At 47.9% G+C, this 12,460-nt stretch overlaps 1 protein-coding gene across 1 annotated transcript in view; it reads left to right on the top strand.

Moving 5' to 3' along the window:
- The window catches only part of TENM2 (teneurin transmembrane protein 2), a 479,009-nt gene that overhangs the window by 253,574 nt on the left and 212,975 nt on the right, over nt 1-12,460 (top strand). The window contains exon 6 of the mRNA XM_059416332.1: nt 10,311-10,433. Coding sequence (XP_059272315.1) covers nt 10,311-10,433 — 123 coding nt within the window. The remainder of the gene's footprint in view (nt 1-10,310; nt 10,434-12,460) is intronic.

Below are 12,460 nucleotides of genomic sequence, written 5' to 3' on the forward strand. Positions count from 1 at the left end.
GGATCAAGTCTAAAATGTTTCAGGTTAGGCATATGAAATCCACTTGACTAAAAAACCAGTTAAGAGAAAGATCAAGCCCAATTTGCTAATACAAGATTTCTTATTTCTGAGTTAAAAAAAAAAAAATCCTTGAAAGAACCATGTCAAAAATTAAAAATTGAAAGGAACACTGGCAGCCTCCCCGTGTGCCTAATTTGGCTTTGCTGAACAAATGACCAAATTGACATGAGAATTACATACAGGATTTGCTCAGCATCCTTATTTCTTTAATTCATTTCTCACTCCTGAAATATCGCCAACTTCACGTGCAGGAGGGAGCCATGTCTATATCGACCATGGCGTCCTCGGACCAGGTGGAATTAGAAAAATGATGATTTTAGATTCTTGTTGTGAATGAGCTTTTGCAGTAGAAGTAATTTGTCATAGAAACCCAGTGTAATGAAGTCAGGATCAGGAGAGATCCGGGTGCTCCTTTTGTTAACCAGTTTATAAACAAGTTATTTTTGCTCATCTCTAGCAAATAGGAGTAATAAAACTTTTAAGCAGGGGAGAGAAGGAGGTTTCACTGCAGTCCCCTCATTTTCTCTGATTAGACATTGCATTGCCCATAGATCTCAAAATTCTCTGTCTTTAAGGAGATAGAAAAGGACAGTAGAGAGAGCCCCAGAGAGTCAGGAGACCAAAGTTCAAATCCTGGCTTAGCCGGTCATCGGTTGTCTTGAGCTTGGGCTAGTCATTTCATGAAAGTGAGACTCAAGGTCACAACCATCTGTACAAAGATGGACCAGATGACCTGCGAGCCCATCGTGACTGTGGCTCTGCCATTCTGATGCGTTACAGAAAAAAGGAGCCAAAAAGGTTTCTCTGAAAGGGGATTCAGGCAAATGGGGGAAGAATATCTGGATGAATATACACCCCCAGTCTTCACTGGTGCTTGGAGTTGGGCTGACATCTGTCCTGCTATGAGCTGAAATGGTGCGGTGCTCAGGTGTTAGGTGTCAGGCTCAAGCTCGAGTCCCACCTCTGCCACCTACCAGCTGCATGTTACTCCAGCTCTTTGAGCCTCATTGTCTTCATCTGCAAAATGGGAAATTAATAGACACAGCTGATAAAATTGGTGCCTGGCACACACTAAGGGCTCAATTAAACATTAGTTACTATGGCTTTCGTTGTAATGACAAAATGACCCAAGACCCAGTAAAAAGTGACACATTTCTTAAGTGCCTCCTATGTGTCTGATACTGCCAGACTCCTGCCTCCTTTACACTGACAACACCCCTATAAGGTCTGTTTGACCACCCCTTTTCCCATAGTGACATAATTACAGTGGCTGAAAGTGCATGTTTGGTTCTATAATCAGTTTCCCCACATACCAACCCTCTCAATGCGGGCGACTTTCCCACACCGCCTCCAGTGTCTCATCTATAAAATGGGAATAATAATAGTAACTACTCTAGGCTTATTGCAAAGGGCAAATAAGATAATGCATTTAGAGTTCTTAACACAATGTTAGACCTGGAGGCCGTACTTTTCAAAAATGCTAACTTTTTATTCTAGCTAAGGAGAGTTGAAGCTCAGAGAGGTCAATCCGTTTGCACAAGGTCATCCACTTATAAGCAGTGGTGTGGGGATTCGAACCCTGGTAGGAATGGGTCTATTCTCTCAAAGACCCAGAATAGGGAGATGGTTCCTCCTTTCCCCTTTTCCTAAGGCACCCCTGGCTCCAGAGTTCCATCAGAAGGCTCCCTGGAAGCAGTCTGATGGGGTCTGCCCAGGAACTCAGGAAGGGAAATGAATCCAGATGTGCTTTTCCTCCTTTGCTGCAGCAGAGAGAAGCGACATCCCCTCAGAGTACGGCCAGTTCCCTACCCGCCACCTCCCTGACCCCCTCCCCACTGCCTCTTGCGAAGCCTCTTTTTCACGGGAAGAGTTCCCCCTCTTTGTTCCAGCACACATTGCACATCTACCAATCAATATAACATCTTATCCTCTAAAACATTCATAATGTCTGCTTTCTATGATTCCGGTGGCCACATACCGCGTGCAGCCTGCGTTGCCTTTCCTTTGTAGTAAGTAGTCTTGCGGACCAGCCCCCTCTTTAACGGGGCTGCTGGTTGCTGTTCTTTAAAGAAAGACAAATATTGTTTGGGTTGTCAACACTGAATGACAAGCTTCGGAGGGAGAAGAAAGATGCGTTTGGTGTATGTGTGTGGATCGTGGGGATGTGTTTTGCTATCACAAACGCTCTTAAAATCCAAGACCATGATTTATTTGCTGAATAAAACCTACCGATATTATCATTCTCTAAAGGTATGTTGATCACATGGGTCCTTTCTTAGAGAAAGAAAGACTTTTATTTTATTTCCTTCCTGGGAAAAATAGCAGCAGGAAAGGGGTAGTCTGGGTGGGAAATGATTCCGTGTGTGGCAAGTGGCTCCAGGCGTGTGTTTATCTGCCTGAGGATGAGCTGGCTCAGTGGACAATGGGATGCCTGGCCAGCACCGCCAGTCCTCCCGGGAGCATTCCTGGAGACTCTGCACATGGAAGACAGTGGCTGTGAGCATGTGTGTCTGTCTTACGGATCGATCTGCCTGGTGATGCCGAGAGCAAAGGGCCTTGTTAGAGGTCACCTGGGCACACCAGCCGCCACACCCTGCAGTGTCCAGAGTCGCCTCCCACAGCACAACTACCACGGCAGCGGGTGTGACTCCAGGGGTAGGAGCTAGACCAGCGGTGCAGAGGGTTATGGAGGAGGTGTGCATCCTAAAGCTGCAAGGAGCCCCATTTGTTTCCTCCCAACAGAGGAATTGATTAATCTCATACCACTTCCCACTTGCTATACTATCCTGAGCCTGTCATGAGAGTAGATGAATGCAGCAGTCCCTCCATGTGAATTCTTCTTGTCTCGAGAACACACTGCTCCCTGGTCTCAGAGCTGCCTCACGCAACTGTCACCTTGTTCTCATGGCAGACAGGCAGGAGGGGACAGAAAGCCTCTGTGCTTTTGTGAGGGACTAGAATTAGGAAGGCAGAGACAAAATCCCTGTTTTAGTTAGCACCATGGCTGTAAGATGAGAGAGTACAGGTAGAAGTGTGAATGCAGGTGTATTTCCCCAAAGCCCCCCTCTCATCTGCAGTGGTTCTGCCAGGACTCTGGTATCCTATCTGTGACTCATGCTTCCTCTTCAGTGGCATTCCCCCGGCCATGAGCTTTGCAACCATTTTGGAAGCTGCAAGCTGGAAGTTGGATACAGGCAAGTAACTATTCGGAGCATTCTTGGGAGATAGGTACACAAATCCCATTACTGGTAAAGGGATTTGTGGGCATAACTTCCCTGCAGTGCTTTGAAAATTCATTCCTTTCAATGTATTGCAATACAGTTTGGGGGGGGGGGCGCGGAATAAGAGAAATCACTTCACCAAGGTGTGGTTTGAAAGGGATTTTTTTTTTAACTCCTTAAGATTTAAATTTTTTAAACTCCTTAAGACTTAAGGCATTTCCGAGAATATCCCACGTGGTTTTGTTTGTATCTCTTCTCTTAGGCAGAAGGTAATTTTGGCACTGAGAGTGTTCCTAAAAAGGATACCATTAACCCCCTGCAATGGACCCCCTCCTCTTTGAGGAGAAAGCACCGTACTCTACCACATCCCCAAAGGCTGATAAGCAAACTGACCAAGGAAAAAGTCACCAAGCGTATTGATCATTAGCCTGCCTGACTGCAAACTGAGGCTGCCAAACAGACTTATTTTCTATTGACATTCGCGATTCCTCTAAGTTAAATAGCAAGCTGGTCTCTGACCAAGGACAGAGGTTTATTAGAAGACTAATGACTGCTTACAAAGGGAGGTGTCTATTGCTGAGTGAGCCCCGACAATATTTAGTAGGTAATTCTGTAGCCCACTGCCCTGTTTAGTCTTTGCTAAGGAGTGGTTTGCTTAGAGAATTCGGGGCCTAATTGGCCACCAGTGAGGACTCTGAGTAAGTTACTAGCAGGATAGTATAGGGGTTGGGAGCTCTGTCTCTGCAGCTACAAACGTCTGGGTGTAAATTTCAGATTTCCCAGTTACTGGCTGTGGATCTTGAGCAAGTCACTCACCTGCCTGAGCTTCAGTTTCCTTATCTGTAATGTAAATTACATTATCACATCCTAGAGTGAGAATGGAAATAAATGGGCTTTCATCCTCTTTAGAATCTTCCAGAGCCATCTGATCTGGCAAAGCCTCTCCAGGGGTACCCAGTCCCCAGTAGCCCCCTTCCCCGTCACCCTGCACTCTCCTTTCCCACTGACCCTACGCCAACCTCAAACACGGTTCCCCAGATGTCAGCCTGAAATGCTTTCTCACTTCCTTTGGGCTTTGGCTCCAGTCCTTCCACCCTTGACCAGTCTACATCTAAACAGAAAAACTTGCAGTTACTCACCCCCATGCCCTGGCATGCCCCACCCTATTCATGCTCTGCTTTTCACTGGTATGAGTGTGGTTTCTATGTCTCCCACTAGAATGTAAGTTCCGTGAGAGCAGGGAACTTTGTTAACTGCTTTATTCCTGGACCCTAGAACATACCCGACGCACAGTAGGTGCTCAAGAAACATTTGCCAAATGATAAGTAATGAATAAATGATGCAATTAACATAATTAGCCCAATCCCTGGCACATTGCCAAAGTAAATGTTAATTGTCACCATCATCATTGAGTAGGCTCATTTGCATGTGTTAATTTTCACTACTGCTTGCAAAAGTGCCTTTGCAGATTGCCTGTGCAAGTTCAGGGTGAGCATTTGTGCCTCTGAGTCCTGATTATTCCACTGTGGTTCTCTCCTCTCAGCAGTGGCACTTTTGGAATTGGCTACACTTCCCACGGGAGTCCTGGCACTGTTGTCTAAATTGGCTGCTGTGGGGTGGGGGGGGCAGGGAGCCCCAGCCGACTTGGTCTCTGAAGGAGCTTTGCCATGGTCTCTAAGGCCCTTGTGAATCTGGCCACGCGCTGAGCCACAAGAACCAGCAGGCAAAGCTCCCTCCTCCTGCTTCCTGAGCCCTGCGTGGCCTCCAGGCTTCCATTTTCAAAGGGAAAGCCCAATCTCTTCCTCCGGTTATGTATCGACAAGCCTGATCTTTAAAGACACCCCCTGCTCCTGGAGGCCTGCCCAGCAAACACAGAGCATCCGTGGCCCCCGTGTTTGCCCTCTTTGACAAGCAGGGGCTGAGCAGCTCTCTGGGAAGCTCTGTTGACATATTGATTGACTCTCTTGTCAGGTTGATCCTCTACCAGCCAATGAACATGGAAGGTTCTAAGTGGCACCCAGCAGGGCCCACACATACCCTAATTACTATTTCAGACAGCCCCCATTCCAAGCTGCCCCTACTCGGGGCCTAACATCTCTGGTCCTGCGGTTGCTGGGGGATTCTGGTACCTGCAGGCAACCTTTCCCCTTGAATCTTCCCTTCTTCCCTCTCGGGGCATTTCTCCGAGAGCCCCTCCGGCGCAAACACAGGCCACCTCGCTAAGGAAATACCACCCAGACTCCAAGTGGGTCTGTTTATTATTCTTGCTGAAATCTGGGATCTGTGTGTGGTCTGTCCGCCCTGCCTTGGTTCACTTTCAACATTGATGAAAGTTCTCTCCACGGAGCCAGAGGGATACTTGCAGGGCTTGGCCGCCTCTCGGGTTTTCAGTGGCTGATTTCCCAGCTGCCGCCTGGATTACACGAGCTTCCTCTTGGAGCCGACCCTTGGAGCCCCATTGTTCCGTCAGAGGGTCTCTCTGGAGCAGCACCTGCCAAATCATGATGAATTGTGCATTTTGGCTGTCAATGGCGGTGAGTCCTGTGAGGGAGAGGACCTCCCAAACTCATTTCACTTCTGACCCTAGGATGGTCTGAACAGGACCTTTTGGGGAGGAGCTGCTGGAGGATTTGCGGGGAGCGAGAGAGGGGACCACCCCTCTGCATCCAGGGAGCCTCGTTGGAGAAAACCTAAGTTGATGAGGCTGGCGTTCACCCAAGATCTTGAGACTTTCTAACTCTGAATCTGAGAGTGGATCACAGCTGGATATTTAATGACATAATATTTAAAGAGCTATTTGTGCTGTTGCTGTTCATAGAATCAAATGTAGTGACCCTAAGTACGGAGCGGTCCTAGCTTTTCCTGGCTGGTTTTTAGAAAGGATCCTGACTAAATACATAAATCACTTGAAGGGAGGAATGCACAGATGCCCGTTGTGTAGAAATGGGAGGTCTGACTGGGCTTACACAGTAGTCCTTCCCTGCAGTTCTGCTTTCTGAGGTTCAGCGGTCTGGAAGCAGGTGCTGCTCCTACAGATGGAGTGGTCAGAGGTCTGTAGTAGCTAAATGCTGTGCCACAGTGCCCACGCCATTCACCTCACTTCGTCTCATCACGGAGACATTTTATTGGCTCATACCATCGCAAGAAAACGGGCGAGGACAGCATAGTGAGATACTTTGAGAGAGAGAGACCACCTTCACACAACTTTTATGACAGTATATTTTTATATGGTTCTGTATTATAATGAGTTATCATCATAATCTCTTACTGTGCCTCATTTATAGAATAAACTTTGTCATAAGTGTGTATATAGTGTTCAGTACTGTCCACGGTTGTAGGCATCCATGGGGGGTCTTGGCACATATGCCCCGTAGGTAAGTGGGGGCTGTGCTAAGTGAACCTCTCCAGTCAGGGAGGTCTCAGCCATGCCGTTAAAACAAAGAACCCAGGCTCTGAGCGGCGTTTGGCACTAACAGTTTATTTCTTCACTCCTGCTGTGTCTTCTCACGGGTCAGCCATGGCTCAAGACTGAACCATGGCTGACCACGTGGCAGAGGGCAAAAAGGCATACAAGTGTGTGTGCTGCCGGGTCACGTGGCCGCATCTGAATCCAACAAGAGGAGGAGGTGTATCCCCCCATGAAGGGGTGCTGCATATAGAAGATGGTCACTCAGCAACCACAGTGTGGTTGAGTTTCAAGAAAGAGACAAGGTTTGCCGAGATCCCATTGCAAACCAGAATTTGTACCCAGATCACTGTGGAATACGAAGCAGATAACCACTTCCCACTGTAATCTCCCTCTGATTCTGAACCCCCCGGGGGGATCAAACCTCGTAGTCAAGTTTCTTCGTCTGCGCAATGGGGATAGGACAGTACCGTCCTGAATGTAAGCCGTGACTCTTGACGAAGATGACCTCTGCAGAGTGTCTCCTATACTGCGGGCCAGAGGCGGGGTTCGGGGATGGGCGGCAGGCCTTGACAGACCCTCCTTGGGGCAGACTCGCCCCTATTGCTGCCAGCACTCTTGTATGCCACCCTTCATACCTCTGTGGCGTGGGTTTTGATTTACGAGAGTACAATGTCCTGCAGTCCAACCCTTCGTATCTGCCCCCAGGTGTCATTATCTATCCTAATAAACATTTATGGAGTGCCTCCTAGATTCAAGACCCTCTACTGGATCTCTGGAGGTAGATGCTCGACCTCTCCCAGGCCCTCAGCAGCCAGTACTCCCCCTGGAAAGGGAAACCTTTTCAGAAGGCAAAGGGAGAGGTGGTTGGAGGGAATGGATTTCTCGGCCCCAGCCATAGAGCAAATCAGTAGCAGAATAAGAAACAGATTTCTCATTAGTCAGGAAACTCATTTACTTCACAGCTCCCCTGGGTCCTTATCCTAAGGACACTTTCGTCCATCCCCCCTAGGCCAGAAAGATAGTTGCATTTTCTTACTCAAGAGAGAAGAAATAGCTGATCAAGAAAAAAAAAAAGAAAAAGAAAAAAAAGTACAAACAAAAGCCTATTTCAGACTCCCTCCCAAAAAACAAAAGAAGGTGGTTATACCCCTGATATAATTCTCACTTATTTACTTAACATTCAACTCAACAACAGAAAATATGCCCAAACTTGAGTTTCATCTTTGTTGCCTCGCTTCTGCGGGGACGACAGAGCTCACACTCCGCAGATCTGGCTTTTCCCCTTTCCCATCTCCCTCTCACTTTCTTATTTTTCTTTTCGCTTCTGGGAGCTGTCTGAGCAGTTACTTGTCAACTCTGACCCTCACCCTTCTCATCCCGTCTCTAGTCTTCCTGTTCTCAGAATACTTTTTTTTTTTTAATTTTTTAATAAAGAGCTGCTATGGAATCCAAAACAAAAAGGGAAGGGCGAGCATCCCCGGAAACAGAGAAGACACGGTTTCATGAATGCTCTCTTTCCATGCAGCAAGATGAGGGTTTTATCTGCTTGCTGTCCTCTCAAAGTTGATGGTCACAGCATGCTCCTGGGGTATTAGAAGAGGGGAACGACTCTGAAAAGAGATCTCACACTAATGGGGCACCAGGGAGGCTGCCGTTCTTGCCTAACAGAACCCCGCTTCCTTCCGTAGATGCGAAAATCCGGGCTTTGGTAGGTCTGAGTCCCAGCCGTGCCAGCACCTGTCCGCATCTGTATTAGAACACAAGGAGACACTCCTTCCTCCCCTCTCCACCCCACCCCCCCTCCCCCGCCGTGAAAGAGCCACCCCTCCACATCAGCAGCAGCCTAGCTCCAGGCAAGCCCCAAGAACCCAAGAGCAACATTAAAAAAGGAATCCTTCTAAAATAGCTAATTCCTTGGCTTCCTTCACCTGGTAATTACAAATCAGAAGCTATCGTTATCTTGAAGCAGCCATGATTAGTTCTCATTTCCTGACCTCTGTACAGTTTTCACTGTACAGAGAAATATGTCACTATTTGAGGCAACGGAATCCGGTCTCTTCAAGTGAGTGACCTACATATAACGGATAAACTGCAAGAGAAAATTAGGTGTTACCTTGACGGAAACTGTACAGTAAATGTCACTTATTCTTATTAGTATTTATCATCTCAAAGAGTTGCCTTGCACTTCAAAGTAATGTATGGGGGGGGGGTGGAATGTGGTTCTGCGATGGGGAAGTATGTAAGAAAAAAGCAGACATATACCCAGGGACTACTTGGCACCTTAATCTGCGGCCATCAATCTGAGCTGTATTGTTTGAAGATAGGTTTTTAACCTTAATAGAATGCAGCCTGACTTTAAGTGGTGGGAGGCATGCAGAATTAATTGCTGTGTGAACAATTTCCTAAGCATTGTTAATTGCGTTTCCTGTGGTTAATTGTTTCTCCCATCCCGCATCATACTCACAACCTTTCCCTGTCAACAGCCCTGTCTCTCCTGCAGTCCCGGAACCGTAGCCACAGCATCAACCTGTGTCCGGTTGAAATGCCAGACAGACGGGGTGCTGCCCCCGTTATTGTTTGAACAGGCAAGATGCAGAGGAATGAACTCCTTATTTATTTGCAAATGAAGCATGTCTTCAATAGGGACTTTGAAAGAATAGAGGTGTTTGGGATTTGCCTTTCCCTCCCAGCCATTGTTTTGACAACAACTCACCCAGAACCAGAGGAGGTGGGGGAATTGAGCTTGCTAAACCCCCAGGGAAGAGGGGAACTGGCACAGGGTGATGAGGAAGACCAGAAGGTTGGAAGGAAGTTTGTGTTTGGAGGTGTACCGGTGCACAGGGAAGTAAAGCAAGACAGACAGGCTTGCCTCCTTAGCACAGCGCCTTTGTGCTCTGGCTCATTCTGTCCCGTAGTGTGGCGATGTGGGCACAGGGTGTGAGAGAGAAGAAAGTGTAATAGTAATATTTTCCGGAAAGGGCCCTGTTCCACCACCGCCCCCCAAGCTTTTCCCACAATGGGCTGAAAGGGATGCACTTAGCAGGACAAGCAGTTGGAAAGCTTGGAATGGAAAGGTGAGCTTTCCGGTGGGTCTGACACTACTACCTGCTGCATTGCTAACCCAGGGTAGCTACGGTCACACTGCAGACAGGTCCCATTTGGCTAGTCCCATTTTGAAACCGATTTATGTTGTGAGTAGTTTGGGTGAAGCTATCCTTGCCAATGCCCCGGGACCACCAGTCTATCAACAACCGTGTCTACACTGCGGGGGAGGCTGGACACGATGGAGCAGAATCCTTGACAGTGACTCCAAAGGGACATTTCCCCCTCCTTGGTAGCACCATTCAGACTGTCTGAACTAGGGTCTCTCTTACCTCCTCCGCCCACCTTCCAGATTCTCTCCCCGAAGGCGGTGAACAGAAGCCCAGGGAGAGAAGTCCTAACCACCCAGATCTACTTGCTTTCTGTATTTAGCTAATCCCCATGGCCCAGGGCAAGCGGGTTTTGAACTGCAGCTTCCTACAATGGCAATCACTTGGCAAAGGCACCCGGCCCTCCCCCTTGACATTTGCATTGCTGGATTATCTATTCATATTTTCGTTACTTTGTCTCTCCTGCAGCAATGCATCTGCTCGGACTCAATTGGCAACTGCAGCCAGCAGACGGGCACACCTTTAACAATGGGATAAGGACCGGCTTACCAGGAAACGATGATGTGGCAACAATGCCATCTGGAGGCAAAGGTGAGGTTACAGCTGCTGCTTGCCCTCTTGAGGTCACGGGGAAATTCAGAGCTCCCGCCAATGGGTTCAGGTTTTCTAATCCAAATCTTGGAAGGTACGCGAAAGGGAAAAGAAATGGGGGGGGGGCCAAAATGGTCCCTTTTTGCCCCTGTTCAAAGCTGTTGGCTGTTCCTGTCTGTTAGCTGTGTTTGGCTGGAGTCACTGAGTTGGCACGGTGCCTTCTCTGTGCCATGTGCATACCTGTGCTATCTGGAGCGACTTGAAAGCCTCCCAAGGCCCGAGCAGAAGCAGCAGCAGCAGCAGCAGCAGCAGCAGCAGCAGCAGCAGCAGCCGGAGAAAGTCCTGCCTAATCACGAAAGCCGAGAGCAGCAGGCGGCACACGCCACTAGACCAGAGCCCTCTCCCCAGAGGAGAGCTGCAGCCTCCCCAGGGAGGAAGCGCTGCCTGGCATGAAAGAGATTCTAAGCTGTTCCGCTTTGGGAGAGAATAGAAAAGAGTTTTGACAACTGGGGAACAAAGCTCCTCTTCTCAGAACAGCAAAGGGGGCCATGGAAATGTTTATTGAAGCAATTAAGCAACTGTATTCTTGTAGGAAAAAAAAAATAGGTGCTAACAAGGTGCTAAGAAGGAAGAGAGAAACAGGACTGCAGGGAGGCGGGGAAGTGGGGCAGTTAATAAAACCACAGCAGCCTCCAGGCACCCAGTGGGCTGTGCCTGATTCTGGATGGAAATCACCAACATGTGAGGTGGTACAGAAGGGCTTCTCCAAACACAGACGCTTCCACTCTGCCTCTTAGCACACCTGGGCAGTTGGCCCCCACATTTCTGAAAATACCCCACAGAGGTATTTCAGAGACAGGAAAGGAAGGAATGTTTACTGGACCCGTGGTGTGTGCCAAGCTTAGCATTTCCTGCCTTCAGCAGCTTTAACGGGAGGGAATCATCTCAGGGAAACTGAGGCCCAGGATGTTTTAGAAACTTACTCCAAATCAAACACCTAGGCAGGGATGAATTTAAACTCAAGTCTGTGCCTTGTGCATCTTTGGGCAAGATGTCGGCGTTTTCCTTAGCGCAGTCATTTTCCACAGAGAAGTTTCTAGAATTCATCTTCCCCCAGAGGTGTTCGTGAGTCATCCTGAAGTGCTGATGGTGCTTCAATTATTCTCCCCAGAGTTGTCCTAATGGTTTTGAGTGTGACTTTTTTGTCTTTTTATCTAATCTTTAAGAATCACTTTACTCATCTATCCTAATCATAATACTAAATTACCTTTAAGTAAGCATGAAAAACTTTTATCTAAGAATGAAATTCTATGCCTTCCTTTATCAGGTAACTATAACTAGACCTAAAGATGGAGAGTGTATTTTGCCTTAATGGACCGTGTTCTGCCTTAACTGACCAAAAAGCCTGGAGCCTCCTATGTGCTGTCCGTTCTGCTCTAGTACTTGACACCATCCACAACTCCCGTTTCCTTTATGACAGTGGTCCTCCACGGGGTGTTGTGGACCCCAGGGGACACTGGGCAAATGACTGAAGACTTCTTTGGTTGTCCCAATTAGAGGAGGTGAAAGTGGCATTTAGCAGGGAGAGGCTGAGCTGCAGTTCAACATCCCACGTGCACAGGACGGCCCCTGCAGCGAAGAGCGATCCTGCCCAAGAGGTCCACAGTGCTGCTCTTTGAGAAACGAAGCTTTAGAGGGTCTCTGCTTTGTTTGATCCATGAACGCCCTTTAATCTGCAAGTCAGCAGCTCCCTGTCCTTTGAGAAAAACGCAGGACACACATTTGAAAGTGAATGTGCATATTGGCTCATCAGGCCCAGGGATGTATTTCGTACGTGTCTACATCCTGAAGTTACACACACATGCTTTTTTTTTTTAATTTTTTATTTTTTATAAACATATATTTTTATCCCCAGGGGTACAGGTCTGTGAATCACCAGGTTTACATACTTCACAGCACTCACCAAAGCACATACCCTCCCCAATGTCCATAATCCCGCCCCCTTCTCCCAACCCCCCTCCCCCCAG

This window comes from Mustela nigripes, chromosome 12 (genome assembly GCF_022355385.1).
Source record: "Mustela nigripes isolate SB6536 chromosome 12, MUSNIG.SB6536, whole genome shotgun sequence".
Taxonomy (NCBI): Eukaryota; Metazoa; Chordata; class Mammalia; order Carnivora; family Mustelidae; genus Mustela; species Mustela nigripes.